This window comes from Zonotrichia albicollis, chromosome 28 (genome assembly GCF_047830755.1).
Source record: "Zonotrichia albicollis isolate bZonAlb1 chromosome 28, bZonAlb1.hap1, whole genome shotgun sequence".
NCBI classification, from domain to species: domain Eukaryota; kingdom Metazoa; phylum Chordata; class Aves; order Passeriformes; family Passerellidae; genus Zonotrichia; species Zonotrichia albicollis.
In genome coordinates this window covers 7,183,679-7,210,192 of record NC_133846.1, presented here as the reverse complement: position 1 = coordinate 7,210,192, position 26,514 = coordinate 7,183,679, and the positions used below count along the sequence as shown (strand labels likewise).

The window sequence follows — 26,514 nt, the reverse complement described above, 5'->3', positions numbered from 1 at the left end:
ATCCAGTTAGGAAACTCACCTGTGGGCAGAACGCGTGGCCATGGCCAGCCCGTCTCCGCGCAGCCCCACCTCCAGCCGGGAAAAGACTTTCCCAGAGCATTTCCTGGCCGGGATGGCTCGTGTCCCCGGGGCTCCCGGCTGGGTGCCGGTCCCTCGCCGGGAGAGCTCGACTTCCACCTCCACCGGGCTGCGGGATAACGGCGGGGGGTTCATTACCCGGGAGGGCTCATTCCCCGCCGGCAGCGGGATAACGGTGGGGATTCATTACCCAGGAGGGCTCGTTCCCCGCCGGCTGCGGGAGATGCGCGTACCCGCTGCGGCTGAGCTGCCGCGCCTGCTTCCCCCCCCGTGCCGCGGCGGGGGGGAGGCGGGGCGGGGCGGCGGGCTCGGCTCGGCTCGGCTCGGCCCGGCTCCACTCGGCTCGGCTCGGCTCGGCTCGGCTCGGCTCCGCTCGGCTCGGCCCGGCGCGGGATGCTGCTGCGGGTGCGCGCTGCCGTGGCGCAGCTGGCGGCGGGGCTGGGCGCGGGGCCGGGCGCGCAGCCCCCCGCAGAAGGCCGGGGCGGCGGGGCCGGGGCCGGGCGCGGATCGCCGCCGCCAGCCGCGTTCTGCCGGCCGGCCTTCCTGCAGCTGACTCCCGAGGAGCTGCGCCGCGCCGACGACCACACGGGGCGGGCGGTGCAGAGCCCCCGCGACGGGCGCCGCCGGCTGCCCTGGAGCACGGGATACGCAGAGTGAGCGGGGCCGGGAGCGGCGTGCGCGGCCCGGGAGGGCGGGAGGGATGGCACCGCTCGGCACGGAAGCCCGGGCGCGAAAGTGGGTCGCGGCGGGCGGTGAGCTGCGGCTGTCCCTCTTCAGCAGCAGCAGCGGCAGCAGCGAGGAGCGGGCGCTGTGGGTGCCCGTGATGGGAGCGCGTCAGCCCGGAGCTGCGCTCTCACCGATCCCCGAGGGGTTTGGGTTCTTCTGTTCGTTTTGTTTTCTGCGCTTTCTGCACAACACCCGCTGTCACCGATGGGTACCGAGGGCGAGGAAGCTGCGGCGCCTCTGGCAGGACTCGTGGGGAGCAGGGAGCTGGGGATTTCTTGGGAGTGAGGCTCGTTGAGACTTTCCCTTCAAGGACCTGACTGTCGTCTTCTTTCACCTGTCTGTCACTTCTTTCACTCACTGAAAACTGCGAGTTTCAGCCCTAACTGGGGGGGGAAGGTCAGACTTTGAAGGCTTTTGCTGCTTATTGCTGTCAGCCCACTCCCGCAATTCCATCCTCAAGCTGATCTTCCCGAAATCCTAGAGAGCTTTATGGGATATTGATTTTCCCTTGGAGATAGTGGGGTAGGAGCACCCAGAGTGAAAAGGTCTCTTTTTTGGTGTCCCAAGAGTTCTTTCTGCAAACCACTAGGGAAGTCTGCCTGAAGAAAAATCACCCTGCTGTGTTTACATCTTCTTCCTGTGAGCAGGTTCTGCAATCTAGACCTGAAATCTGCTGTGTCAAATCAGGCTGGGAAAAGTCACTGTGAATCTTTTTGCAAAATTTCTGCCGGTTTTATCACCATCACCTTCTCCCCTCCTTCCCTGAGCCCCCTGCTCCCCCTAAGAGGTGATGGGATGTGGGCGAGGCTGTGATTCTCTCTGTGTGTCCCAGGGGTGTATATCTGAGGCTGGTACAGGCTTTGGGGCAGTTATTCTGCCTGGGGCAGTCCAGGGACCTTCAGCAAACTCAGTTTGTTTCTGGTCACCTCCCCTGGTAGGTGTGTGGACAACTGCTCCCCCCTGGACCCAGCTGTGGGTGAGACTCAGTGCTGCTCCTGGCCCCAGATCAGCCCACACAACTGGTCTGAGGCACCTGGGACAGGACAGGAGCACCTGTGCAGGGCATCCCTGCATCTCTGGGGGCACGGGGACATGAGTGGAGGGTTGGGGTGGGGAGAAGAGGTGCTGGGGGATGGCATTTGCTGGAGCAGGATGTGAAAGAAAGGGTCTTTACACCTTTTTTCCTCCTGGCAGGGTGATAAACGCAGGGAAGAGCCAGCACAATGAGGACCAGGCGTGCTGTGAGGTGGTGTTTGTGGAGCAGAGGCCCAGCCCGAGGGGCTGCCTGTCATCCAGGGAAGGCAGCCGGGAGCTGGATGGGGTGAGAGCCTGGTGCTTCACAAGCAGGGCCACAACCGGGAAGGTGCCCAGCAGCAGGGCATGAGATGGGGCACGTGGCCATGTGTGCACACTGGGGACTCCCTTGGTTCATGGCCCTTCTCCTCCCATGCTCCATCCCTGTGTGACTACACCAGGGCTGGCCCAGGCAGAGCCGTGGCCCCCGTGCCCCAGTGGGCTGCAGAGGTGGCTGCTGTGCTGGAACCGTGCTGCCTCTGAGGGCACGAGGCGTCTGACACAGGGCTGGGCTCCAGCCAGGGCTTAGCTGTGTCCAGGCACCCTTGGTCAGCTGCCCACACTGCTCCTGCCTGCACTGAGACCTGTGAGACTCGTCTCACTGTCCTCAGCTGCTGGCCAGCTGCTCTCAATTCCCCGTGCCATCTCCTTCCTTGGAGGCTCATTTAGCTTTCCGTCCTCTCCCGGCAGGGCAGGAAAGGTTTTTATTTCCACTACTGGGCGTTGTTTGATGGCCATGCAGGCAGCGGTGCTGCTGTCATGGCATCCGAGAGGCTCCACCTGCACATCTGTGAGCAGCTCCGGGAGCTCGTGGAGATCCTGCAGGACCCCTCCCCACCTCCCATCTGCCTCCCACATGACACACAGAGCGGTTCTGCAGACACAAACCAGATGTCCAATGCAGAGGGCTGTGGGGAGGTCCCCAGCGATGCTGTGCCACGGTTTCACCTGGAGAAAGCAGTGTCCCATGAGAGCCTGGTGATCGGTGCCATCGAGAATGCCTTCAAGCACATGGTGAGGATCCTCTGCCTGTAGCATCATCTAGAGCACCCCCTGAGAGCCCCTCTTTGCTGTCTGTGTCTGCATCAACTTGACCCCACTGGTAAAAGGCAGCTCTGGGGACTGCAGGGAGGGCTCCAAGCATGGTGGTGTCAGAGAGGGCTCTGTGCTGCTCTGCATTTTGAGCTTTCAGAATGCAGAGGCTTTGGGCTCGGGGCCTGTGTGGTGCAGAAGGCTCCCCTACACTTTGTCCCAGGAGGCCCAGCTGCTCCCCTCCTGTCTGGCTCTTCCCTGCCCCAGTGAAGCCACATCCCTGGCTGCCCCACAAGCCCCACAAGCCCTGCAGCCTCTCCGTGGCAGTGTGGGGAAAGGTGCCCTGGCTGGAGCTGTGCTATCAGGTGCTCTCTGGGGCTGCCCTCACCCTCTGTGTCTCCCCAGGACGAGCAGATCGAGCGGGAGCGCGCGTCCCAGCACCTGCCTGGGGGCTGCTGTGCCCTGGCTGCCATCTACCTCATGGGCAAGTTCTACGTGGCCAACGCTGGTGACAGCAGGTACAGCCCCGCAGGGCAGCCCCCAGCTCTGCCCAGGAGAGTGGGGTGGTGCCGGAGGGATGCTGGTGAGGAGCACCCCGCTCCGTCCCTGTCCAGGGGAAGGTGGAGGTGGCAGAACTGGGCAGAGTCATCCCCCGCCTGCTCCATGCCCTGGGGACAGTGTGCTCTGCTGTGATCTCTGTGCTTGCCAGGTACATGGACAGGGCTGTAGAATTGCCTCCCAAAATCTGGGACGTGCTCCCTTCTTTCCATCTTCTCTGCTACCTGGATGGCTCTGGGCACCCTGGCCCCTGCTGCTGGCACTGGCCTGGGCTGCAGCTTGGAGAGTGAAAATTGCACTCAGCAAAGCTTTCAAAAATGTGCAAGAAGTCATTTTAGAGTACACTTCATACCAATGACCTGTTTCAGGAGCAGGACACAAATCTGTGTGCAGTGGGAGCTTGGAGCACAAGCACTTTAATTGCTGTGTGTATTTCCAGGGTGGGCTACTCTAACTGCCCCTGAGTGTGCCCACAGCCCCAAGGAATGGCAAAAGGTCCACCTGACACTAAAGGTGACACTGCAGGTGAAGCTGGTTTGAACGGCCCTGTATTTATCATTGGATCAGAGAATGGTTTGGGTAGGAAAAGACCTTAAAGCTCATCTTGTTGCACCCCCTGCCATTTCAGACATCTCCCACTAGAGCAGCTTGTCCCAAGCCCTGTCTGACCTGGCCTTGAACGTTTCCAAGAATGGGGCAGCTACAGTTGCTCTGGGTATTTACTACAGGTTACCTTGTCCTCAGCAATGTCAGACCAGCAAATACAGGCTCTGGTCAATTTTCTGAGGCTGGATGTGCTTCCAGCTCTGGGACAGAGGAGGAGGAGAGCCCTCGTTCTGGGTGCAGGCCCCCCTCCGTGGCAGCAGCAGCCAGGCACCAGCCATGCAGGATGTCAGCATGCACAGGGTGCTGAGGCTGTGGCTGTGCCTCTGGGGAACAGCCTGTGCTGCCTTCCCAGGTGTCAGACACTGCCAGAGCTGAGCCCAGCCTGGCCCTGCATCATTGCAGGAGACTCACAGCCACCAGATCAGTGTTGGGGATCCTTGGGCCTACCATGACATCCAGAGACATCTCATAATCAGACCTTTATGTTTTCTTGAGACATCAAACTGTAAGAGCAGACCCAGCAGCAAGTGGCAGTGCTGGTGTGGGGTGGGCACGTGTAGCTCTCCTGCTGCAGGCAGTTTCTGCCCCTGCTGTGTGCAGCTCCCCTCTGAAGGCAGCCTTCGTGCTGCTCCTTTTCTAACCATATTCTGTCCTTGGATTTGGTCTGTTTCATTCCTCTCTGCCCCATGTTTCTCTCCCATTTCCCCTTCCTCCCTGCCCCTCTCCTGCACAGGAGGGGGAGATGCCATGCCCTGCCCAGGGGCAGCAGTGAATCCAGGAAGCAGCCCCCACCTCAGGCTGGGAAAGGGGGGCAGCAGAGGGGAAGGGGTTGCACCATCCTGGGAATCAGCCCTGGAGAGCCAGGCTCAGCTCCTCAGCTAAGTCTCCTTCTGTCTAATCTCATCCTTCCATGTTTCATTGCAGGGCCATTATCATCCGTAATGGGGAAATCATTCCAATGTCCAGGGAGTTTACTCCAGAGACAGAGAGGCAGAGGCTGCAGTTTTTAGTAAGAAAGACCTTTCTTCTAACCTCATTCCTGCTGAAACACCTCCTGGCCTCTTCCCAGTCCCTTGTGCTGCCTGCTGGACTGCTGCCATGGTGGGGTCTGCACCCGAGGGCAGCCCCATGGCGGGGACCTGCTGCTGGTACTTGTCCATCCCAGGCTGCTTCCTGGGATGGGAAGAGGCCCTGGGATGCAGGGAGCTGGCATGGGGGCATCTTGTGGCTGGCAGAGCCCTGGTTTGCTGTGTCAGAGGAGCTGCAGTGCTCCTGCCGAGTCCTACTTTCTTCCCTGGCTGCTCCCTGGAGAGTCACAGCTGATGTGCGCCAAGGTTTCTGTCTTTGGCCCTGACAGCTCCCCGTCCTTCTCCTGGATGAACCCGCTGGTGCCACCCAGGGAGACTCTTTAAGGTTATAAAGACCTCTCTGAGGGCAGCACAGGGGAGAAGCAGTTTGTGTTGGAGAAGGTCTTGCTGGATGAAATTTCCTGGCTTGCAATGTACTTGGAAAAACATTGAGGCATTTTTTTCTGGAATCTATTTTTGAATGACCGAGAGGAGGGAACTGCTGTGATCAGAATCCTCCCCAGCTGGCTGCGAGGGACAGGGCACAGCCTGGGGACAGGCACAGGCTGCTCTGCCACGTGATGCTGAGGCTGCGGTCAGGGCTCCCCCAGAATGGGCTGGGGTCTCCATGCCTCTGCCCCCACCCCCTGCCATCCCATCTTCCCAAGGGATCTCCTCTTCTCGTCCTGCTTTTCTTTCCCCTTCAGCATTTTCCAGCACTCCCTGTTCCTGGTGCCCTCCACACTGTGCTCCATGAGCTGCCCTGGGTAGGGCTCTGTGCTGCTGCTTGTCCCTTGTCATGGTCACAGCTGGGACTCTGTTTCAGAAAAGACCCATCACTCTTTTCCTGGGGTGAGTGCCATGCCCTGCACTGAGCTTGGGATCCTGGGAGCTTTGCAGCTATGACGACTTCTGGGCAAATTCCAGCTTCTCCTGGAATTTGCTGGGGTTTGATTGTTCGATCACTTTTGGAGGCCTTTCTTTCCCCAAACTCTCTATGCAAAAGCTTCACCTTCTTGCTGAGTGCTGGCATGGCTGTCCTCAGCTCCAGTTTTCCCTCTGGCTTAGCACAGGTGGGTGGTTTGAAGCTGCTTTACCAGCACCCATTCAAGTGGCTCCAGAGCAGCTGAGATTATCCCACCACGGGATGTTGTAGCCAAAGTCCCGGCGGATGGTGGATCCTGCTCTGGGCAGGGCTGGATTTGCAGATCTGCTCTGGGCAGGGCTGGATCCACAGACCCTGATCTGGGCAGGGCTGGATCCACAGCTCCTGCTCTCCCAGCCCTGTGGCTGAGCCAACACTCCTTCCTGCAGGCACTGCTGAGGCCCGAGCTGCTGGGGAAGGAGTTCACCCACCTGGAGTTCCCCCGCAGGATCCAGCCCAAGGAGCTGGGGAAGAAGATGCTCTACAGGGACCAGAACATGAATGGCTGGTAAGCCCCAAGCTACCAGTGGCACTGGGGTCCTGCTGTGGTGGCTGCTCATCTCTGGCATCCCATCCCATGGGCTGGGGGCTCTGCTACACTGGGCACCCAGGAGCCAGGTGGTCAGAGGAGGTGCTGGAAGCTTCACCTGCTGACACCTCGTCTTTGGCTTATTTTAACCAGGGCTTACAAAAAGATAGAAGAGGATGACCTGAAGTTTCCACTTATCTTTGGGGAAGGCAAAAAGGTAAAGTACTGTGGCAGAAGCTTGGCAGGGGTTGTTTGCTGCCTGCTCTCACTGTTTTGGGGGATTTCAGCCCATTTTTGGTAGTGCTGTCATCATCAATTCTCCGCTGGGAATGTAACTGGAAATAAAGCTGCCTAAAGTTCTCTTTTGATTCCACCCTTCTGCAGGCTCGGATGATGGCCACGATTGGGGTCACGAGAGGCCTGGGAGACCACGACCTCAAGGTGTTCAGCTCCAACATCCACATCAAGCCTTTCCTGTCCTGCTTCCCAGAGGTAAGCCTGGCTGCCAGCAGCTTCCCACCCAGGGGCCCCTGCAATGGCCAGAGCCCTGTGGCAGGCCCAGATCCATGAGATCTGGCCCAGGGCAGCAGGAGCCCCCTCTGCCCCTCTGCCTGTCACCCTCGTGCCTTGCCCTGTTCCTGCCAGGTCAGGGTTTATGACCTCACGCAGTACGAGCACTGCCCTGACGATGTCCTGGTGCTGGGCACCGATGGGCTCTGGGATGTCACCAACGACGAGGAGGTGGCGGGTGTGGTGATGGAGGTGCTGACCAGCTATGAGCCCAACGACCCGTGCAGGTGAGCTGCATGTGGGCAGGGGGCCGGGCATGCCGTGCACTCCACCACCTCCCCTTGGCCTGGCTCCTTGGAGCAGTGCTGTGGCCACGCATCCCTCTGGGCTCCACGGAGTGCATTGCTCCCCTGCATGTGCATATCTGAGCCTGCATCTCTCCATGGCACCCCTTCCTTCAGCTCTGGCTTGTCCCTCCTTGCCAGGGTGCTGCGTCAGGGGTCAGTGCTGAGCCGTGCTCTGCTGTGCCTCCAGGTACACCATGGTGGCCCAGGAGCTGGTGGTGCGCTCACGGGGGGTGCTGAAGGAGCGTGGCTGGCGCCTGGCCAATGACAAGCTGGGCTCTGGTGATGACATCTCTGTTTTTGTGATCCCCCTGGGTGGCCCCGGCAACTACACGTGATGCTGAGTGAGCCTGGGGCAGCTCACCTTGCCTGCATGGAGACACCGTGCAGTGGGACACTGAGGCTGCCTCAGGGCCACACCTCCTCTGAGCACTTGTTTTTGAGCCAGCTGCAAGAAGAGCAAGAAACCTGGAGCGTCAGTCTGTGCTTCTGTCGAGAGCATCCCCCTCCCCGGCTTGCATCCCAGTCCCAGGCGGAGACAGAGAGGCCTTGGATAGAGTGTGAACACTGGGGTTGAGGGGTGTTTTTATGCTGCTACTTTCTCAATGCTGTGAAAAGCCTGAAGGCTCCTTGGCTCCTCAGCATGTCCTTTGCCTCTTGCCATGGCTGTGCTGGCTGCAGCCCTGTGTGAGAGCCATGGGGCTGCTGGGGCACTCATACGTGCTGCAGTCACCCCCTGTCTCCTGCCCTGGGATGCTCTGGCCAGTGACACTGAAGCTGCTGCTGCAGGTGGGAGCTGGGGCTCAGGTGGGATGTGACTGGGAGTAAAGCCCCACAGGCAGCTGGGCAGTGCTAAGCCTGGCACAAGTCCAGTTGTGGCCCTACAATGGCCATCCCAACCTTGTATTCTCAATTTTTAGCCCCTCACACCTTCACTCTGTCGTGGACTTTGCCTCAGTATCCAGACAGGGAGACTGGAGCAGGGACCAAGCTCTGCTGTGCACCCAGAGCCAAGCCCTGAGCAGGGACAAGCAATTGCACCAGCACTGGCTGTGCCACAGGTTCTACCCCTGTCCTCTCTTGGCTTGGGTCACTGCAGTGCTTCTGGAGCCAATTATTTATTAACTGCAGAGCTGAGCTGGAAAATGTCTGAATCCTTTCATGGTGTGGGGAGCCTGTGAATGCATGTGTATATTTTGGAGTGGTTCTGAGTTAGCAGCCTCACACAGAGCAGCCCTATTCAGGTGAGCTTAACAGCTTAACTGCACTGGATCTGCTTTGCCCCGGGCTGGGAACCCACAGTAAAAGCAGCTTGGTGTGACCAGGGCAGGAAAGACAGCTCCCATGTTTTCCTTAATGGTCTCAGAACTGGTGCAGAGGGGAGCTGAGCAGTTGGTGTCTGCACTGGATTTTTGCATCACACACATCTCTAACCTGGAGCATCCATTTCCCAGACCTCTGCAGAGTCCTGAACTGTGAGGGATTGTCCCATCCTGGCCCTGTGGGGATGGGGAGAGCTGGGCCATGGTCCCTTGCTTGGGAAAGGCTCTGTGGCACCATCCTGTCACTGGCTGCAGCCAGCTCTTGTCAAGTGTCACCTCTAGTGAATGTTGTGTGTGTCCTGTAACCAGCGAGATGTAAATAAACTGGGTGCACACAATGGAAAGTGAAAGTTACACACGAGATATGGACCTGTTGGCACCCATGCTGCAGGGAGTGGTGCTCGGGCCGGGAGCCTGTCCTTGTGTAGCACTGTGTGTTTAAATAAAGATTTTGCCACTCGCAGTCCTACTTCAAAGTCTTTCTTTGCAGAGCTCCTGCAAAGACGACTTACCGAAAAGCCAATTAGCTCTGATTAATGTATGTAGGCAGGCAAACAGGCAGAGCCATGTGTGCGCTGTCCATCTGCCCCTGGCGCTGCTCAGAGCCCATGCAGCGTCCATCCAGTGGGCAGCGGGAGGCACTGGTGCGCTGCCAGTGTCAGCACAGAGCTCAGGGGACCCGGAGCCCTGGGTCTGCTGGGAGGCAGCAGAATGGCCAGTCCTGCAGGAACAGGAGCACCACACGAGGAATAGGAGGGAGAAAAGGGCCGATGGCTGTCCTGGCTGCGGGGGAGGCAGTGGGGCAGGCTGAGGAATGTCACTGTCCCTCCCCGGCAGTTCAAGCAGCAGCTGCTTCTGCCCCGAGGGCGGGCTGCCTGCTGGAAACATCCCCACGTCCCCCCGACGGGCACCCCTGATGCTCCCTTCACACTGCTTGCCCAGCCCTGTTCCCCCGGCACATTCCTTTTCATGCTGGTGGCTGAGAACTGGCTCTGCTTTTCCAGGTCACTGCCCGGCTGTTGGATAAGACTGGGAGGCAGTGGCTGCTGCATTTAAAGCTTCCTCTGTGGTTCCCTTTTTTACTAAGGAAACATTTCCTTTGGAACCAACTCCTGGCCTGGGGCTTGATAAATATAGAAAAATAGTCTGCAAGCCCTTAAAATAGCAGTGGTTTATGAGCCTGGGTCCGGGCCAGGCTCCTGGGGCTGCCTTTCCCTGGCGGAGGGACGGGAGCCGTGCCCTGCAGCTGGATGTCGGGGGGAGCAGCCGCCTGGGGTCCCGCGGTGGGCACGGGGAGCCGGGGCACACCGGGGTCACCCTCGTGCGGGCACAGCCGGGCACAGCCGGGCACAGCCCCGCTCTGCCGGCGCCCCGGGAGGGGACCCTGGGGACAAGGGGTGTCCCTCGCCACCTGTGTCTGTCGCGGTGGGCAGCGGGCTCTGCTGCCGGCATTACCTGGCACGGGGGGCTGAGGGCAGCAGCTCGGCCCCCCCGGCAGCTGGGGCCGCCCCCTCCCCGCTCGGCCTGGGGAACCTGAACCGGTAAAACGCGCTCGGGGCGGGGGGAACACCGGGGGGCTCCGGGTCCCGGAGCCGGGCAGGGGCAGTGCTGGAAAAGGCTCGGCTCGGCTCGGCTCGGCTCGGCTCAGCACCGCAGGGCTCGGCACAGCCCATCATGGCACGGTCCATCACGGCACGGCCCCGCTCGGCTCGGCACATCCCATCACGGCACGGCCCATCACGGCAGGGCCCATCACGGCTCGGCACAGCCCATCAAGGGACGGGACGGCCCCGCTCGGCTCGGCACATCCCATCACGGCACGGCCCATCACGGCAGGGCCCATCACGGCTCGGCACAGCCCATCAAGGGACGGGACGGCCCCGCTCGGCTCGGCACGGCCCCGCTCCGCCCTCGGCGGGCGGCCCCGGCCGGGGCGGTGCCCGGAGCCGCGCGGGGACGGAGCCGGAGCGGGACGGGGCAGCGGCGGAGAGAGGTGCGGTTCTGGGGGAGCCGAGCGGGGAGGGGGCGGCTGGGGAGGGGGACACTGGTGCCGTGGGGGGTGCTGGTAAGGAGTGGGGCCGGAGCGGGGGTCTGGCGGAACCGAGGTCTGGGTTACCGGTTGTGATGGGGTCTGAGTTACTGGCGGAGTCTGGAGAAACAGGGCTTTGTGCTGACCGGCGGGCTTGGGGGAGCTGGGATCAGGGTGTACTCGTGGGGTTTGGAGGGATTGAGATCTGGGGTTACCGGTGGGATGTGGGGTTACCGATTCTGGTGAGGTGTGGGCTCAGAGGGGGGGCCGGTGCAGGGGTGGGGGGCCCGGCAAGGCGCTGGGTGGGGGTGCGGCGGGACCGGGTGGGGCGGGGGTCCCTCGGCGTGGCGAGGGATGGGTCAGCTGTGCCTCAGTCAGGGCGCGTTGTCATTCCTTGAGGGTGGCCTTGGGCTGCGGGTCCCAACTTGCACTTGTCTCCCAGGCAGTGTCTGACCTGGGGTGAGAGCCTGGGGGCTGCTGCCCCATCCCACATCCCTCTCCACAATCCCACTCCAGCAGTGTCCCCATGTACAGCCTTGCCCATGCAGTGGCCATTCTGTGTTTTCTTCAGAAAGAGGGAAAAAGTTCCCTTTCCCTACTGCTGAGCTCATTCTTAAACATTTATATTAGGGGGGTTTGTGGGGAGGGGAAATAATTGTGTAATGTCTTAGGAGCAGGGGAGCATTCCAAAAGCATGACTGCGTGGCCTTTTCCAGTGCTAGCAGTCTGGCAGCCAAGCCTCTCAGTGGCCGCCAGCCTCCCTAAACCCAGCCCAGCCTCTCACAGCCCCGGGAGAACAGAACGGGATCCCTGGGCTGCATCTGCATGAGGGGCTGGGACCCAAACCCAGCCCAGGAGAGTGGGAGTGGGATCCCTGTGTGATGCCTGGGCTGCATCCTCCTGGGGCAGTGGCAGCAGGGGCCTGGCTGAGCCCCCAGGCTGACATCCCTGGGAAAGGGTTCCAGGGAAAGCTGGAGACTGGAGCTGGACGGTTGCCTGGCTGTGTGTCATGGGGACCAGTTGCATTTTGTCTCTATTTTGCCAAGTGCTTTTGGTGTCCAAACAGTTTCCGTTTATGTCCAGCTCCTCCTCAGCTCAGGTAGAGGCTGCAAAGGATTTTGTAGATTTTCCCTTGCATCCAGGCTCCTGACAGCTACAGCTTCTCTGGGTAAATGTATAAGTGGAAAATAAGCCAAGTCCCTGTCTTCCAACAGGTTCTCAGGAGCGTTTACCCAGGCTCAGCTCCCACCTTGCCGTTTGCACGGGAGAGGTGCGCTGACATGAAAAGAAGGAGTTGTGTTAGCAAATGCTGATCGGCGCTGGGGCAGGCAGGTGTTGCCCAGGCACAGGCATCTGCTGAGATTGTGCCGTGTCATTTGGAGCTTTCAGCAAGACACTCGGCTACCGTGAGGCTGGGAAGGCTGTCACTGCTGCAGGAGGTAAAATAAGAACATGGCATGATGTCCTTTGGAAAAGGAGGTAAGGGCAGGCAGCTTTTTTCTCAGTGTTCAAACACTTGTGGTTTGAGTTTTGTTTAGGCTTTCAAATTCTGCTGTTCCAAGTTCCTTTCTCTGTTTTGCTTGTGGATGTTTTTTGTGGGATTTAGCAATGAAAACGAGCCAGCCTGGTCACTCTGCTCCGGGTCTGAGTCTGGACAGTTGCCCTTTATCACTGGAGTGTGTGTTAAGCCCAGCCTGCCTGGCTGTGCCCAAAGAATATGTCCAAAAAAATGGGTGAGGTCAAAACTTGAGCACTGGGCTGAGCTCCTATTTTGACAATCACTTGTTTGGATATAGCAGGTCTATATCTACAGCAGGTCTATATCCAGGAGCTCACGCTCTACCCTGCCCATTGCACTTCTCCTTAGCATCTCTGTTTGCTTCCAGCCCTTTTTGGAAATTTTTTCTGCCTTTCAACCTTAATGATTGCATGATTCTGTTGTAGGAGTCCCTCTGGTGCTTGCAGTGGCTGGGACACTTGTCCTGTACTACCTTGGCCATGGCTTAGGTGTCTCAGCAAATGAAATTCCCCACAGTGGGCATTCCCGTGGGGCTTTAATTTGGAAGTTTACTTGTTTTATCATTGTACCAGTGAGTCCAAGCTGCTAAAAGCATTTCTGCAGTGGAGCTGCCCCGCAGCCCTGGGGGTATCCTGTGGGGTGTCCCTGCCAAGGGGCTGCTCCCAACACAGCTCTCTCCCCCCAGCCCTGCCCAGAATTCAGAGCCGTGCCTCTGGCCAGGGCTGTGATCCCTGGTGTGACCGGTCTGACCAGGGTGGGGCCCTCAGCACTGCTTGGCAATTTCTGCTTTAGAACAAAACCCCTCTCTTACCTCTAGGAAGTCGAGTCTGGCCAAGGAGGTTCATTGAAAGATTTCTGTCCCTGGTAGGAGCCCTTCAAAGCATTCACATCTTTCTCTGCTATTCCTGGTTCCCCTTAGCAGACACTGGGTGATGGACACATCCTGCTGCCAGAGGAATTCCCTATATCCTGCTCAGCAGGAACTGCACATTTTGAGGCACAAAGCTAGGAGAGACCAGCAACACAAGGGCTGCCCTGCAGCCTGGCTGATTTTATGGTGATGCTTTAGAGCAGTTGCTTGGAAAGCAGAGCAGAGCAATCTGGGGTCGTGTTGCAGCTTTTTGGTGAGCTGAAGGAGATGCCTGCTCAGGATTTGGCTGGTGCTGGCAGTGGTGGCACAGATTAAACCCACTGCTGTCCCTGTGGGGGCCCAGCGTGGGTGCACAGCAGGTGCAGGGGTGGGCATGGGAGCCCTGTGGGCTTGGCAGTGGGAAATGCTGGCACACAGCTGCTGCTCCCTTTTGTTTTCTCCATGGATGAGCAGGAGGCATCTCCAGCGGGGCCCTGCGGGTGCTGCTCACACCCAGGAGCTGCCAGTGTGGGTTGCCAGCGTGCTTGGGCAGTGCTGGCTGTGTTTTGGGGTGCTTGGCTCCCCCCTGCCTTGCTGCCCACGCTGGGGGATCAGCCCTGCACACGGGGGCCTTGCTGTGTCAAGCTGAGCATCTCATCCACCAGCACTCCCAAGTCCTTCCTCTCAGGGCTGCTCCCACTTAATTCTTCTGCATTTGTACTTGGGATTGTCCTGTTTGTCTTCATGAAGTTGTCTTCATGTTTTCCACTCTTTTTATCTGCTCATAATCTGGCAACAGTGCAAACAGAATCCTCATCCCAGGGTCTAGCCTCATCCTGCTGGGCAACAGGAGCATCCCCTGGCAAAGAAGCTCATCTCTCCTGGAACAGAGAGCTGCTGGCATCTGGTACTGGTGCTGTGCCAGCCGCTGGGTCCAGGGCAGGACTGGGGCACCCAGCCGACCCCTCAGGCTCACAGCCCTTCAGCCTCCTTACCCTGCTCGCCTCTGCACACCAGCTCTGCATTAGTAATGGGCTATTTCTGGATGGCTCTCCTGAGTAATGGAATGAATTGTGCTGAGATTTTGGGTGGGGACAGCCTCTGCCCTCTGAGTCACCACTGGGCACCGCGCCGGGTCAGGGCTGGAGCCGTGGGAAGGAGCCCTGGGCGGGGGACAGTGCTTAGCCTGGGGCAGGAGCAGGGCCCCTCTCAGGGCAGCACTGGGGCAGGAGCAGGGCCCCTCTCAGGGCAGCACCGGGGCAGGAGCAGGGCTATCCCAGGGCAGCCCTGGGGCAGGAGCAGGGCCATCCCAGGGCAGCACCGGGGCAGGAGCAGGGCCATCCCAGGGCAGCACTGGGTCAGCTGCTGTGCCACTCTCAGGGCAGCACGGGGACAGGAGCAGGGCCCCTCTGGCTGACTTTGTTCCAGCCCAGTGCCTGCAGACTGGGCACAGACAGATCCTGGTGTCCATCTGCCTGTTTGTGTCCTTGGGCATCTCCTGCTCCTCACGCTGCAGATGCTGTCACCTGCCTGTGCTGTGGGTTAGATACTGGCACGGCCCAAACTGCCTTTGCTCTTGGAGATAGGGAGTCACAAAGCAGCATATCATGTTTTGCTGTGGGCAAAGAAGCTTTGTGTCCAAGTAAACAGGCTTTTTTCTCCCTGAGCTCTGTTTTCTGTGCTGTGGACATGCTGCTGGAGAGAGGACGAGCCTTTGGTCAGACAAGAAGGATGGTTTGCAACAAGGGTTGGACTTGTACATCTTTGGGCCTTTATGATTCCATGGGACTGTAGGTTTGCCTGGCCCAGCTGGGCAGGCTGGAGCAGCAGGGCATGAGGAGTAGGGACAGGAGCTGTTCCCCCCCTATTCTCAGCACTTGCTTCCCTAAACGTGCCCCTGGTTCCTAAAAGGGACCCTTTGGAGCACCTTCTTCTTTTTTTCTCTGACTTCAGTGTTGCACAAATGTGCTCACCTTCCTGTAGACATGCTGCTCCAGTGGGATGTGTGCCTGACACCAAGGATCCCAGCTGAGGAATGTCCCTTCTCCCGGATGCAGCCCTTGATTCTCACTCTTCTCACCTTACAAGTACCAGCTTTCTATTTTTATTAGCAGCTCCAGAGCACTCAGCAGCCATGACCCATTCCTGCCTCAGCTTGTGAGCCAAAATGCTTGGAACCTACAAAGATCCATGGCTACAGCAGGGTCTGGTCTGGGATGGGTGAAAACTCTCTCTCTTTTGCCCGAACCATCGGGCAGTGTGAGTTGTGAAACTGGGGTGGTTCCCCGGGCTTTGTGTGACAGGGGTGACCTGCCAGGCACACGGATGAGACAAGCAGGTCTGCAGCCTGCCTTTGGAATGCCAGTCAGCCCTTCAGGCTCATTTCCTAATCCTTTCCTTCCTAATTGTGATGCAGCCAGAGTCCTGCTTTACCCTTTTCCTCCCTCTTCTGTTGGCACTGGGTGAGGGTGGGATCCCTGGGCCAGGCAGAGATTCCTGGCCTTTGGTGAGGCTCAGTGTGAGAGCCCTGCTTAAGGGCTTGTGATGTTCTGGCCTTCCCAAGGTGATGCTGGAGTGATCCAGCCCGATCCATTCCTAGGGCTTGCAGCTCAGTGCCTCAGCATTGCTGTGTGTGTGTTCTTCCCATGGGCTCCCAGCATGAATGGCTCCTTCCCACCCTGCTGCCTGGGCAGAGGGTTTGGAGAGGGATAGGGCTGAGGGGGAAAGCATGGAACATCCCTGCCTTCAGGAGAGGGTTCTTGGTCACCTGTAATTTCCCCAGGGCAGTGTGAATTTTCAGGGGTTAAACCCTGACATGTCAATCTGTGTCATTCCCAGGATCTCTGCAGGGACAGGGAGCTGGTGATGTGCTGAAGGTGTGTGAGGAGTAGGACAGGCTCTTTGGACTGGGAATCTGGGGATAGAAAAGAGGTTTTGGTCACAAGGTTGGGAGGGATGTGATCCCACTATGGCTGATTTTCTCATGCCTCGTTCAGATGCTGTGCCAGGCATTTTGTGGCATTGTCCTGGCTGGTTCTCAGGCTCAGCTGTAAACCCCTTTTGAAAGTGAGGGATGCAAAGGCATAGTTTTCCTTGCAGAACTGCGTCCTTTTCCTGTGGGGCAGAAAGCTGCCTGCTTTGTGTGTGGTTTCAGCTCTGTTTGCTGAGTGTGACTGGCAGCCTCTCCCACTGCCAGTGCCAGTTCAGCTCTCTTGGTTCCATGGCAAAGGCTCCTTTTTCAGACAGGCTGGGACAGGGCCAGCCTGTGCTGGGTGCCAGGCACACAGGTCCTGCTTGCCCAGACCTCCAGGAGCTTGGCTTGGTGTGTTCCAGCTGCTAATCAGGTTATTTAGGGTCTGGTGAGCATGCTGGGGTGAAATCCGAAGCACAGTTTCTGCCCTGAAGAATTTATAATTTAAAATAAACCCAGCATGTGCATGGAACTCTGAGATTGTCTAAAATCCTGGTTGCCTGGGTGGTAGCACAGCAAACCCAGGGAGGGTTGGATGTCCGGGGCAGGCAGAGAGGTTTGTCAGCTCCCACAAGTCCCTGTGTGCAGCCACCAGCACTGACCACAGCTGGGGTGGCTCTGCCAGCCACAGCAGCAGTGCTGGGTGTGGATGGTTCCAGTCAGGCCAGTTCTGGTGGTGCCCATGAGTGGAGTGTGTGGAGCTGGAGGGGTGTCTGGCAGAGCGCTGGGACCCTCTGTCCTGTCAGTCACTGCCACTCACAGTGGGATGTGCCCAGGTGCTTGTGCCTGTATCTCCCAGGCTGTTGTGCACAGGAGTTTGGGGGCCAGGAGCACGAAGTGCCCGTGCTGCTCTGTCCTGCTCACCTGCTCGTGTCCCCACAGCGATGGCAGCCATCAGGAAGAAGCTGGTGATCGTGGGAGATGGTGCCTGCGGGAAGACGTGTCTGCTGATCGTGTTCAGCAAAGACCAGTTCCCCGAGGTCTACGTGCCCACGGTGTTTGAAAACTACATTGCTGACATAGAGGTGGATGGCAAGCAGGTAAGGGTCGTTGCCATTCCTGTCCCCCTGGCTCCGTGTACCCTGCTGGCAGTGCCACTGCCCAGTGCTGCTGCTGGCGTTGCTCTGTGTGCTCGGATGCAGCTGCAGCGCACAGAGGAGCCCATGGCTCCGGCATTTCTGGGTCACCCTGAGCCTGGCCCAGCTTGAGGAAGAGCACAGCTCTACCTGAGGAAGACAAATCTGTGACTCGTGACCTGCAGAGCCCCTGAGCCGTGTCCTTGTCCCCTGTAGGTTGAGCTGGCCCTGTGGGACACGGCAGGACAGGAGGACTATGACAGGCTGCGGCCCCTCTCGTACCCGGACACAGACGTCATCCTCATGTGCTTCTCCATCGACAGCCCAGATAGCCTCGGTAGGGACGGGGGGCCCCCGGGACTCGGTGCTGCTACTGAACCCCCTGGGGTCTGGGAAGCACCCAAGCTGCCCCTCGAGGATGCCAGAGCCTTCCCTTCATCCCCCGGCCTTGTGTGCACTGCAGGGAAATGCTGGCAGCCTGCAGACTGGGCAGAGGTGGTGGGAGAGGGGGTTCTGTGGGGCGAGCTCTCCCTGCTCCAACGGGAAAAGCTTGGGGCTGGTTTCTGTGAGGAGGCTGTGGGGCAGCAGCCCCTCAGCTCATAGGATTCCACGTGTGCCTGTTGTAGAGAACATCCCTGAGAAGTGGACGCCGGAGGTGAAGCACTTCTGCCCCAACGTGCCCATCATCCTGGTGGGGAACAAGAAGGACCTGCGCAACGACGAGCACACGCGGCGGGAGCTGGCCAAGATGAAGCAGGTGGGGACAGCCCCGGGTCCCCAAACCAGCAAACCACTTCTGCCCACACCAGATCCTGGCTGGAAGGGCTGCACGCCCCAAGGGCAGTCGCTGTTGTGTTCTGGCAGTGTTTCCAAACCCTGTTTTTATTGCTTCCTAGGAGCCGGTGAAGCCAGAGGAGGGGAGGGACATGGCCAACAGGATCAACGCCTTTGGCTACCTCGAGTGCTCGGCCAAGACGAAGGAGGGGGTGCGGGAGGTGTTTGAGATGGCCACCCGAGCTGGGCTGCAGGTGCGCAAGAACAAGAAGCGCCGAGGCTGCCCGCTGCTGTGAGCAGCCCCGCTGGCAGCAGCACTGCCTGCCCTGCCCGGGGCACTGCTGGCACCCAGCCCCAGCCGCACCTCGTGGTGCCACCACCTGCCCCGCACCCTTTGCACCAGAGTGCCACCCGTGCTCACAGGGGTCCCTGTGACACTCCAGGGCCATGAGGGGCCAGTGCCTTCAGCACCTGCTGCTCTCCGCGGGCCGGTGCTCGTGTTGCTCCCCGTGTTGCCCCGTTCTGTACTGAGCTCCCTGGTTTTGCCCTTCCCACGGGCATTGCTGGGGTGTTCCCTCTTTCCCCAGCTCTGGGCAGGTGCCACAGAAGCAGGAGGTGCCGGTCACAGCTCACGTGTGGGGTGTGCCAGGCCCGTGGTGTGCTGTGCCTGCTCTGCTGGGCGTGCAGGCAGCACACAGCCGTGTTACAGACCTGCCCGGGCAGTTTCAGCCCTGTCTGCGCAGAGCTGGGCCCAGCTGCTGCCAGCAGCTCAGCTCTCCTCCTGGGACTGTGCCCAGCTCTGCCGGCACCGCCGCCTCCGAGTCTGCCTCGGCCGCGGGCTTGGCAGCACTAAACCAACTGCATAATTGGGAGAATAAATGCAAACTGGTATTTTAGTAATTGTAACTTGGCTTGTGTGGCGTTCTTGTGGCTCTCCTTTGTGCCTCTCAGTGCTCCAGGCTCCTGCCCAGGCTCAGGGCTGTGTGCTGCAGGGTGGGGACTTGCCTGGCCCCAGCCCCTGTTGCTTCAGCTGCTGGTGGAGGATCAGGGCTCACTGCCCTGTTCTTGCAAAACAGCCAGGAAGCAGTTTACATGAGAAGGGGCAGGCAGGAGCTTCCCAGCTGTACCCAGTCCCTGGGTGCTGGGCACTGCCATCACTGCTGGAGCCATCCTTCCTCTGGAGCAGCTCAGGGCAGGGCTGCAGTGAGCCTGATGCTGCTCTGAAGCCCTGTCTGTGTAAGCAAGGCCCACCTAGGACTCAACAGTACACTGCTTTTCTTTAAACATTTATTTGAGGGAAATAGAGTGTCTGCACGGCCATGCCAGCTCTCAGGCCAGGCAGCTGCCCAGAGGAGAGCTGAGCCAACCCGTCCCAGACCAGGTCCCTGCCTTCCCCAGTCACCCATCACAGCAGCAGTGAGCTCCCCTGTGCACCCAGTGATGCTCTTTGGAGGCCAGAGCCTCCAGGCTTAAGCCTTTCACTGAATGGTGAGATCAGTCACAGAGAATAGTTTTGCCACAGCCATGTAAAAAATTATTAAAATGGAGAGTTGTCCCAGTCTGGTGCTGGTGTGGGCTTCGTGGCTGGCAGCAAAGGCTGGCAACACCTTCTGCTCCTGTGACTTCAGCCCCATCTCCACAGGGATGCATGGAGCACCCCAGGACTGGGACAGAAAAAGCAGGAGCTGCTGCAGGCTTGGGACAGGCTGAGGGGGATGCACCTTCATGGGGCTTCTCCTCCCTTCCCAGGTGCATTTCCTGCAGAGAAACCTCATGGCAGAGCTGGCTCCTGACTTTGAGATGGAGACAGGCAAGGCCTAAGCAAAAACTGATTTAAGTCCTGCTGCATTTGGGGCAGGAGAAGCCTCCCAGTGCCCCAGCTGTTACCCTGGCCATGCTGCCAGCTCTGCTCACCTGGGTGCTAAACTCTGAGCTGCAGTGCCTGCAGGTCGTTGGCGAGTCTGTCCTCAGCTGTGCCCTCCTCCTCGAAGGGGTATCCGGTGTAGCCCCCCTGTTCCTTGCAGTACCTGAGGAACCTGCAGGTGCAGAGCGAGGGGAGCGTGGGCACGAGGTGGCAGCGGCCCTGCTGCTCCGTGGCAGTGGGCACGGCCTGGCACCACGTGCTGGCAGCAGGACGGGGCAGGGGCCAGGAGCAGCTCACCTGAGCCAGTGGTGGTCCTTGCTGAGCACAGTAGGATTACCCACCACGATCAACAGAGCCTTGGCCCTGGTGATGGCCACGTTAAGCCTCTGAAGAGGACAAGCAAGAGGGCGTTACCTGCTGCAACACCTCTCATGGTCCCGCAGCCCCAGCGGGGTGCAGGCAGCTCTGGTGGCATGAGCAGCCAGAGCAGCTCTACCTGCCCGTGAGAACCACAGGGCAGAGGGGGATGCCAAGGGAGAGCGGTCTGCTCGGGGCCGGGCGGTACCTTGGGGTTCTTGAGGAAGCCCAGCCTGAAGGTCTGGTCGAACTGGATGTACGTGCTGCAGCTGCGCACCGTGGAGATGAGGATCACCGGCCGCTCCTGGCCCTGGAACTCTTCCACAGAGCCCACCTGGGGCAGGGACAACACGTGAGGGCCGGGAGCACCCCTGGGCTGGGGCTGTCAGGGCTCCTTCCTCCTGTGGCACGGTGTGCTCCTCTCTCCTCCATGCCCAGGACCTACCTTCAGCTGGCTGATGTCCGGCAGCTCCTGCAGATCGGGATCCAGGCAGGTGATGGCTTTCCGGATCTTCTCTACCTGAGTGGAGGCATGAGGCAAAATCCAGCCTGCACAGGGCCATCCTTGTGCCAGCCCTGTCCCAGCCCATCCATCCCAGTGCTCCCTGTCCCTTGGGAGGTCTCTGCTCTGCTTCTGCCCTGCCTGCAGAGCTGTGTCCCTCACCTGCTTCCTGTAGGGAGAGATGATACCGATCTCCTTGGGGGACACACTGGGGCAGCTTCCCCTGCCCCGGCTCTGCAGCAGCTTCCTGAGGTAGTGGACCAGGACCTCAATTTCAGCCGTGTTGAAGAATGAGGGACTCTTGGCCTCTCTCTGGTCTTCCCCACAAACCCCATGGAAGATGATGGGGAAGCCCTAGGGATGGAGAACATTTGGCTCTGCTCTGCCTGTGCCTCGGGGAACCCCCTGGGTCCGTCCCTCCTGCGCCCCTCACTTTTTTGGGAAGCTCCTCCCAGGTACAAAACAGATTCCGGATGTCAAGCCCGTTGCTCCTGCACACCTTCAGCTCGTTGTCATAGAAAAGCTCGTTGGGGATCCTGAGAATGGCCTCGTGGGACCTGGGAGAGGCAGGACCATGCCAGGGTGGGTGCCATGTGGGTCCAGAGCCCTCTTGGGCACCGTGCACCCAGGACAGCAGGTGCCCTCCCATCTCCCACACCAGCTGGGCACTCTGAGGCTCTGGGGGACAGATCCTGGAGCGCCACGGTCACCAATCCCTGCCGGGCTCGACCCCTTCCTGCACTATCCCTGTCCCCACCTGTAGTTCCAGAGCAGTTTGGTGATGAACCGTGGGTCATATCCTCCACTCGACTTCTGGTACAAGGGGTTGTGCAGCATCAGCCTCTCCAGCAGCGAGGTGCCTGTGCCCAGTGATATCCTGTGGCTCCCCACAAGGCCACTCAGCCCCCGTGGGGCGCCGGCAGCACTCCCACTCCTCCCCCTACTCACCCAGACCATACTGGATTGCCAGTGGCGAGGTCAGGACAGGGCCCAGCTGCTTGGGGTCTCCTGCCAGCACCAGCTGCCCCCCGTTGGGGTTGTTCTCCTCATCCATGGGAGCCAGGAGCCCTGGGGACAGGGAGAGCTCAGCAGGGAACGGGAGGACCCCAGGCCATGCAGAGAAGCTGGCCCTTGGGGCATCAGAGCAGGCGGGCACTGCTCACCCGCGATGGCGACGATGCTCTCCGGCTCTACCGCGTGGCCACACTCGTCGATGAACACGTGGGAGAAAAACCCAGGGGCGAAATTGGCTGACACCAGCCTGGAGGAGAGACGCAATGAGGCTGTTCTCAGCCTCCTGCCCCACCTGGCCATCCTTCCCCTCCTACCCTTCACCCTCATCCTCCCACAGAGAAGGGATTTCCCCACTGCTGCCTGTCCTCCTCCAACCCCTCCCAGCTGAGTCCCAGAGGGTCTGCTTCCACAGCCTGGCTGCAAAGCAGCCCTGGGTCCACCTGCCACGGATGCTGGGGACAATCCCAGCTCCTCTGACCTTCCTGCTGTCACCAGTGTGGTGATGATAATCCGGTAGTGGCTCAGTCTCTTCTTGCTTGGGTACACGTAGCTGCTCTGCTCATCATCCCAGTTGCAGCAGGGCTGGAGCACAGGCATTGGGTGAGGTCCCATTATCCTGGGGGATGTCAGCCCAGATGTGCTGTCAGGATTTCAGGGTGGAGGGGCAGGGACCTACCCTGATATCAGTGGGCACTTCCCTGTAGCTCCTGGAGCTGGCAATGAGCCTGTAGACATTCTGAGGGGCGATGTCCTTGATGATGCACTGGCACAGCAGGTCTGCAGCACTGTTGGAGGGGGCACAGGCCAAGATATGGGCATCCTTGAAGCATGTCCACACCTGGGTGGGAAGAGGAGGTGACAGCATTGAGCCCCACGGATAAGAATGGGCAGCAATGCTCAGGGCTGGATTTGGGCACCGGCCACCCACCTGCTTGATGGCCTCCACCATAGTGACCGTCTTGCCAGTGCCAGGGGGGCCAAAGATGAGGTATGGGGCTGGCCGGGACACCCCCGTCACGATGTGGGTCACAGCTTTGCACTGCTCCTCGTTGGTCTCCAGCTTGCGGTTAAACCACCTGTGGGAGCAGAGGCTGTGCTGCCCGAGCCCCATGGCCTCCATCCCCTCGGCCCTCAGAGCCTCCACCTGCAGAACTGGGACTCACCGCGGCTGGAAGGGCCCTGAGAAGAGGGACTTGTGGCAGGAGGCGGAGGGGAACAGGAGGCTGGACAAGCCCGGGCGCACAGCCAGCACTACAGCCCGGTGCTGCACCTGCAGTGGCAGCCGGCTGAAGGTGAAGGTCACATCGAACTTCAGGTTCTTCACAAACTTCTTCTGCAGCCTGGGAAGGAATGGTGTAAGCAGGGCACGGGGCACTGTCCCATGCCCTCCTGGCCCTTTCCAACCCACTCCTGGCCTTTGGCAACTCTGAGAAAGGCTGCTGGGACCAGACACCACTCACTTGGAGGAGAAGCCCAGCCTGACCCTGTCCAGCTCCACGCTGTGCACGTAGCCCTTGTAGCGGACGAGCGGGGAGTGGTCCCGCTCGCTGCTCAGGTGGGCAAACAGGTGGTCCCCTCTCAGCAAGGATGGGCGGTTCTCGGCCACGCCAGGCACCTGTGCCAAAGGGCCAGTGTGATGCCAGGCACACTGGGAGTGCCAGGGTTGTGCCAGCACCCCTCCCGTCCCTCAGCTCCCACGCACATCGAGAACCAGCAGTGCCCTCTCCTGCACCATGGTCACGTCCTGCATGTCGTAGCGACGGATATCCACCTCCATCTGAATCTCCTCCAGGTGCAGCAGCAGCTGGAATTTCTGGTAGTAGTTCTCAGCCTGCAGAGGTGCTTCCAGCAGCGAGCTGAGGGCAGCAGCAATGTCATTGCGTCCCAGGGACAGCTTGGCACTCAAGGAGCACCTCAGCATTGCTCTCAGCCCTTGGCACTCACCGCATGGCAGCCCAGCTGGAGCTGGCACTGGTGTTGGGTCCGAGCAGGATCGTGTTCTTGAGGCTCTTTGGGTACTGGTAGGTGCCCAGAGGGATTTCCCTCTCCAGTTCGTTTTTCAGGGAGCTGGTGGAGGGGACAGTAGTGCCTCAGGGACTACGTGGTGTCCCCAGCCCCACTGTCACCAGCCATGGAGTAGGGTTGAAGCACTGTCCTGTGGTGCCAGGCAGTCAAGGAGCTGAACCTTGTCCTGGCTGGAGAAGAGGCTGGGCCCCTCTGCTCAGGATGGCAGCAGGTGAGCTCATCACATACCTGTCAGGGGGGATGCCATCCTCAGTGATGACTGTGACATGGTGCTGGAGGCTGGCCTCGTAGGGCTGGAAAGGTGCTGAGGGCCCCAGGTCCTTGGCCAGCTGGCTCTCAGCAACGGCAGCGACGTAGCGGGAGATGCTGAACGACACGTCTGGCTCCTTGGTGAACTCGAAGGACACCACAGCACTGAAGTGCCCATTGCAGGTGGTGAGGCACCGCGCCTGGATGGGGTACATCCCACCTGCGGGGTGAAGGGTGAGGCTGGGTCCTGCATCCTGTGTGCGGGGCAGGGCACGGGGCAGGGGACGGGATGGACCCTACCTGGGTGTAGCAGCAGGGACCGGCCCTGCACTGCCCCTTGCTCATCGGTGAAGGAGAGCTCCCGTGCCTGCTGCTGTGCCTGGAACCGCTGCAGTGTCACCACCTCTGTGCCACGGTTCTGTACCAGGACAGCGACTGTCTGGGGCTCGCCCGGCACCACCGGGAAGCGAATATTGCCGTTGCCCTGGTCATAGTCTGAGGTGATCTCCACCCCGTGCTTCCCACGAATGAGCTCAGCCCTGTGGGGAGGGAGGGTCAGGCTTTCCCAGCCGGGCTGGGGGATCCAAGGGACGTGCCAAGGTGGGGTGCTGCTGGTCATACCACTGCTTGGCATAGCACTGGGGCATTTGTGGAGTGGAGCTGAGCTGCTGTCCTGAGGCAGACGCGGCCACGGATGTCTGTGCATTGCTCCTGGCTCGCCGGTACTGGTCTGCCACCACCACATGTCTCTTCACCTGCAAGGAGCAGCCAGAATCAGCGTGGCCCTGGGACTCTGCAGGGGGCTCCTGAGGGGCCAGTCCTGGTGGGCACTGCCCCAGCACGAACTCACCTTGAATTTCACCAGATCTCCGCGCACCTGAACCTGATGGGTTGTCCTCAGCGCAAACAACATGCAGGAAAAATTGGGCGTCCTTGCCTCAGTCCTGCGGAGACAAGGGAGAGGGCTTGTGTGGGAGAGTGTGACTCGGCTGCCACAGGCACAGGCAGCTGGGGTGAGGCAGGTGGGAAGATGAAGCAGGACACTGAGGCTGCAGTGAGGGGGTTCTCAGCAGGTCCCCTCTGCTCCAGCAGAGGAAGAAAGGCTTCCCACCGGCCTGTGCAAATCTTACATCCCTGCCGGCTGCTCCAGCTGTGCCGTTGCTGTCCCAGCTATGCCACAGCCATTCCAGCTGTCCCACTGCATCACTGCCTGGTCCTGACAGCCACGCAGCCCCTGCCCATGCAGTGCTCAGGAGCTGAGCTGGCACAGGTGGTGGCTCTGCTAAGGCACGGCCACCGTGCTCCCAGCAGCGATGACTCCCCAGGTACCTCCTCGCAGTCCCACCGGTGCACCGAGCCCTGGCTTTGCCAATGATTAACAGCGGTGACATTGCACAAGGGCCAGTGTGATTGGTGCCAGCAGGGTGAGGTGGGGAGTATGGTGGGCAGTGGGTGTCCAAGGCCATCCCCAGGCAGCTGCTGGGGGCCCATGGAGCTGGGGATCACCCCAGCAGGGCTTTGTCGAGACAGATGAGCTTGGGGACCCCAGTGATGCTGCTGGGGACCAGTGACGACGGCCAGGCACTGGGGATGCTGGCCCGGGGGTTGGGAGATGCTGGCCCGGGTCTGTCCCAGGTGATGTCGCCCGGGTCTGGCCGAGGGCTCTCACCTGCCGCGGAACTCCTGGTTGTAGATGGTCCGCAGCGTTTCCCGCAGGGTCGTCTGCTCCCGGCCCGTGTCCTGCAGGAACTGCACGAACTGACACCCCCAGAGACTGGCCTCCGCCACGCTGAACCGCGGCATGGTCGAGCCGAGCCGAGCCGAGCCGAGCCGAGCCGAGCCGAGCCGAGCCGAGCCGAGCCGAGCCGAGATGGTGCCAGGAGTGCCAGGTTAAGCCGGGCTGGGCTGGGCTGGGCTGGGCTGAGCCAGGGCGGGTCGCGAGCGGAGAAACGAAAGCGAAAGAGGCCGTGGGGCCGCGGGCCCGCCCGGCTGGGGCGGATCGGGGCTGGCAGGGGACAGCCCGGGGCAGCAGCCGGGGGGAGAAGGGCCCGAGGCAGGCACGGCACCAGGCAGGCTGCAGGGTGATTAGCTGAAGATTTGGAGAAGGACAGAGAGATAGAAACGCTCCTAAGGCTGGAGCACTGGCGGTGAACTGCTCCCAGCGTGCCCAAGGAGCAGGAGCCTAGCCTTGAGGCAGATAAAGGCTATGTTGTGTGCAGAGCCTTATCTCTGCACTGCTTCGGCTTCACATTCTTGGAATTGCCGCAGCGATTTCCTGGATGGTCCAGGGCCGCAGCCCACAGCACCTGAGGCCCACACAACCCCTCATCTCCCCTGGGTGCTGCACAGGCAGGAGCCGCTTAAAACTGCCCGTGAGCAGCTCCTGCAGAGCTGCGCAAACCCTCCGAAAAGCCCTGCTTTTAGCATACAACCAGGATGTGTAGGATACAACCAGGAGTGTCTGAAGTAGGCTAAAGTAAGACACTGAGAGTGAGTGGAATGACCTCCTTGCT

General features: G+C 60.0%; 3 protein-coding genes across 7 annotated transcripts; 2 read left to right on the top strand and 1 right to left on the bottom strand.

The window, feature by feature from the left end:
• The first annotated feature begins 471 nt into the window (after positions 1-471).
• PPM1J (protein phosphatase, Mg2+/Mn2+ dependent 1J) lies at positions 472-9,246 on the top strand. Of its 3 annotated transcripts, none has more exons than XM_005495638.4 (10): positions 472-731; positions 1,999-2,125; positions 2,569-2,892; positions 3,316-3,428; positions 4,999-5,083; positions 6,456-6,574; positions 6,749-6,812; positions 6,980-7,087; positions 7,241-7,392; positions 7,591-9,246. In XM_005495638.4, exons 1-10 carry the CDS (start codon positions 472-474, stop codon positions 7,715-7,717), a joined length of 1,479 nt encoding a protein of 492 aa, XP_005495695.3. In that variant the 3' UTR covers positions 7,718-9,246. The 3 variants fall into 3 exon arrangements, with proteins under 3 accessions (XP_005495695.3, XP_026654083.2, XP_074384410.1); XM_026798282.2 differs by having other exon boundaries at positions 7,640-9,245; XM_074528309.1 differs by lacking the exons at positions 3,316-3,428; positions 4,999-5,083 and having other exon boundaries at positions 7,640-9,245.
• Positions 9,247-10,600: 1,354 nt separating this feature from the next.
• Positions 10,601-18,896, top strand: RHOC (ras homolog family member C). The gene is made up of 6 exons (XM_005495639.4): positions 10,601-10,764; positions 12,015-12,279; positions 17,023-17,180; positions 17,433-17,553; positions 17,843-17,973; positions 18,113-18,896. The coding sequence occupies exons 2-6, from the start codon at positions 12,258-12,260 to the stop codon at positions 18,284-18,286; spliced, it is 606 nt and encodes a 201-aa protein (XP_005495696.1). The 5' UTR covers positions 10,601-10,764; positions 12,015-12,257; the 3' UTR covers positions 18,287-18,896.
• Positions 18,897-19,245: 349 nt separating this feature from the next.
• On the bottom strand, positions 19,246-25,968 carry MOV10 (Mov10 RNA helicase). 3 transcript variants are annotated; one of them, XM_074528302.1, is made up of 22 exons: positions 25,671-25,968; positions 24,852-24,945; positions 24,623-24,756; positions 24,302-24,540; positions 23,981-24,221; positions 23,672-23,794; positions 23,430-23,583; positions 23,188-23,342; positions 22,891-23,067; positions 22,656-22,803; positions 22,404-22,565; positions 22,206-22,309; positions 21,877-21,974; positions 21,662-21,781; positions 21,471-21,573; positions 21,147-21,270; positions 20,876-21,067; positions 20,657-20,731; positions 20,420-20,545; positions 20,152-20,240; positions 19,905-20,026; positions 19,246-19,807 (listed from the first exon to the last, which is right to left on the bottom strand). In XM_074528302.1, the coding sequence occupies exons 1-21, from the start codon at positions 25,802-25,804 to the stop codon at positions 19,912-19,914; spliced, it is 2,907 nt and encodes a 968-aa protein (XP_074384403.1). In that variant the 5' UTR covers positions 25,805-25,968; the 3' UTR covers positions 19,246-19,807; positions 19,905-19,911. The 3 variants fall into 3 exon arrangements, with proteins under 3 accessions (XP_074384403.1, XP_074384404.1, XP_074384402.1); XM_074528303.1 differs by having other exon boundaries at positions 19,246-19,783; XM_074528301.1 differs by having other exon boundaries at positions 19,246-19,748.
• Positions 25,969-26,514: the final 546 nt, after the last annotated feature.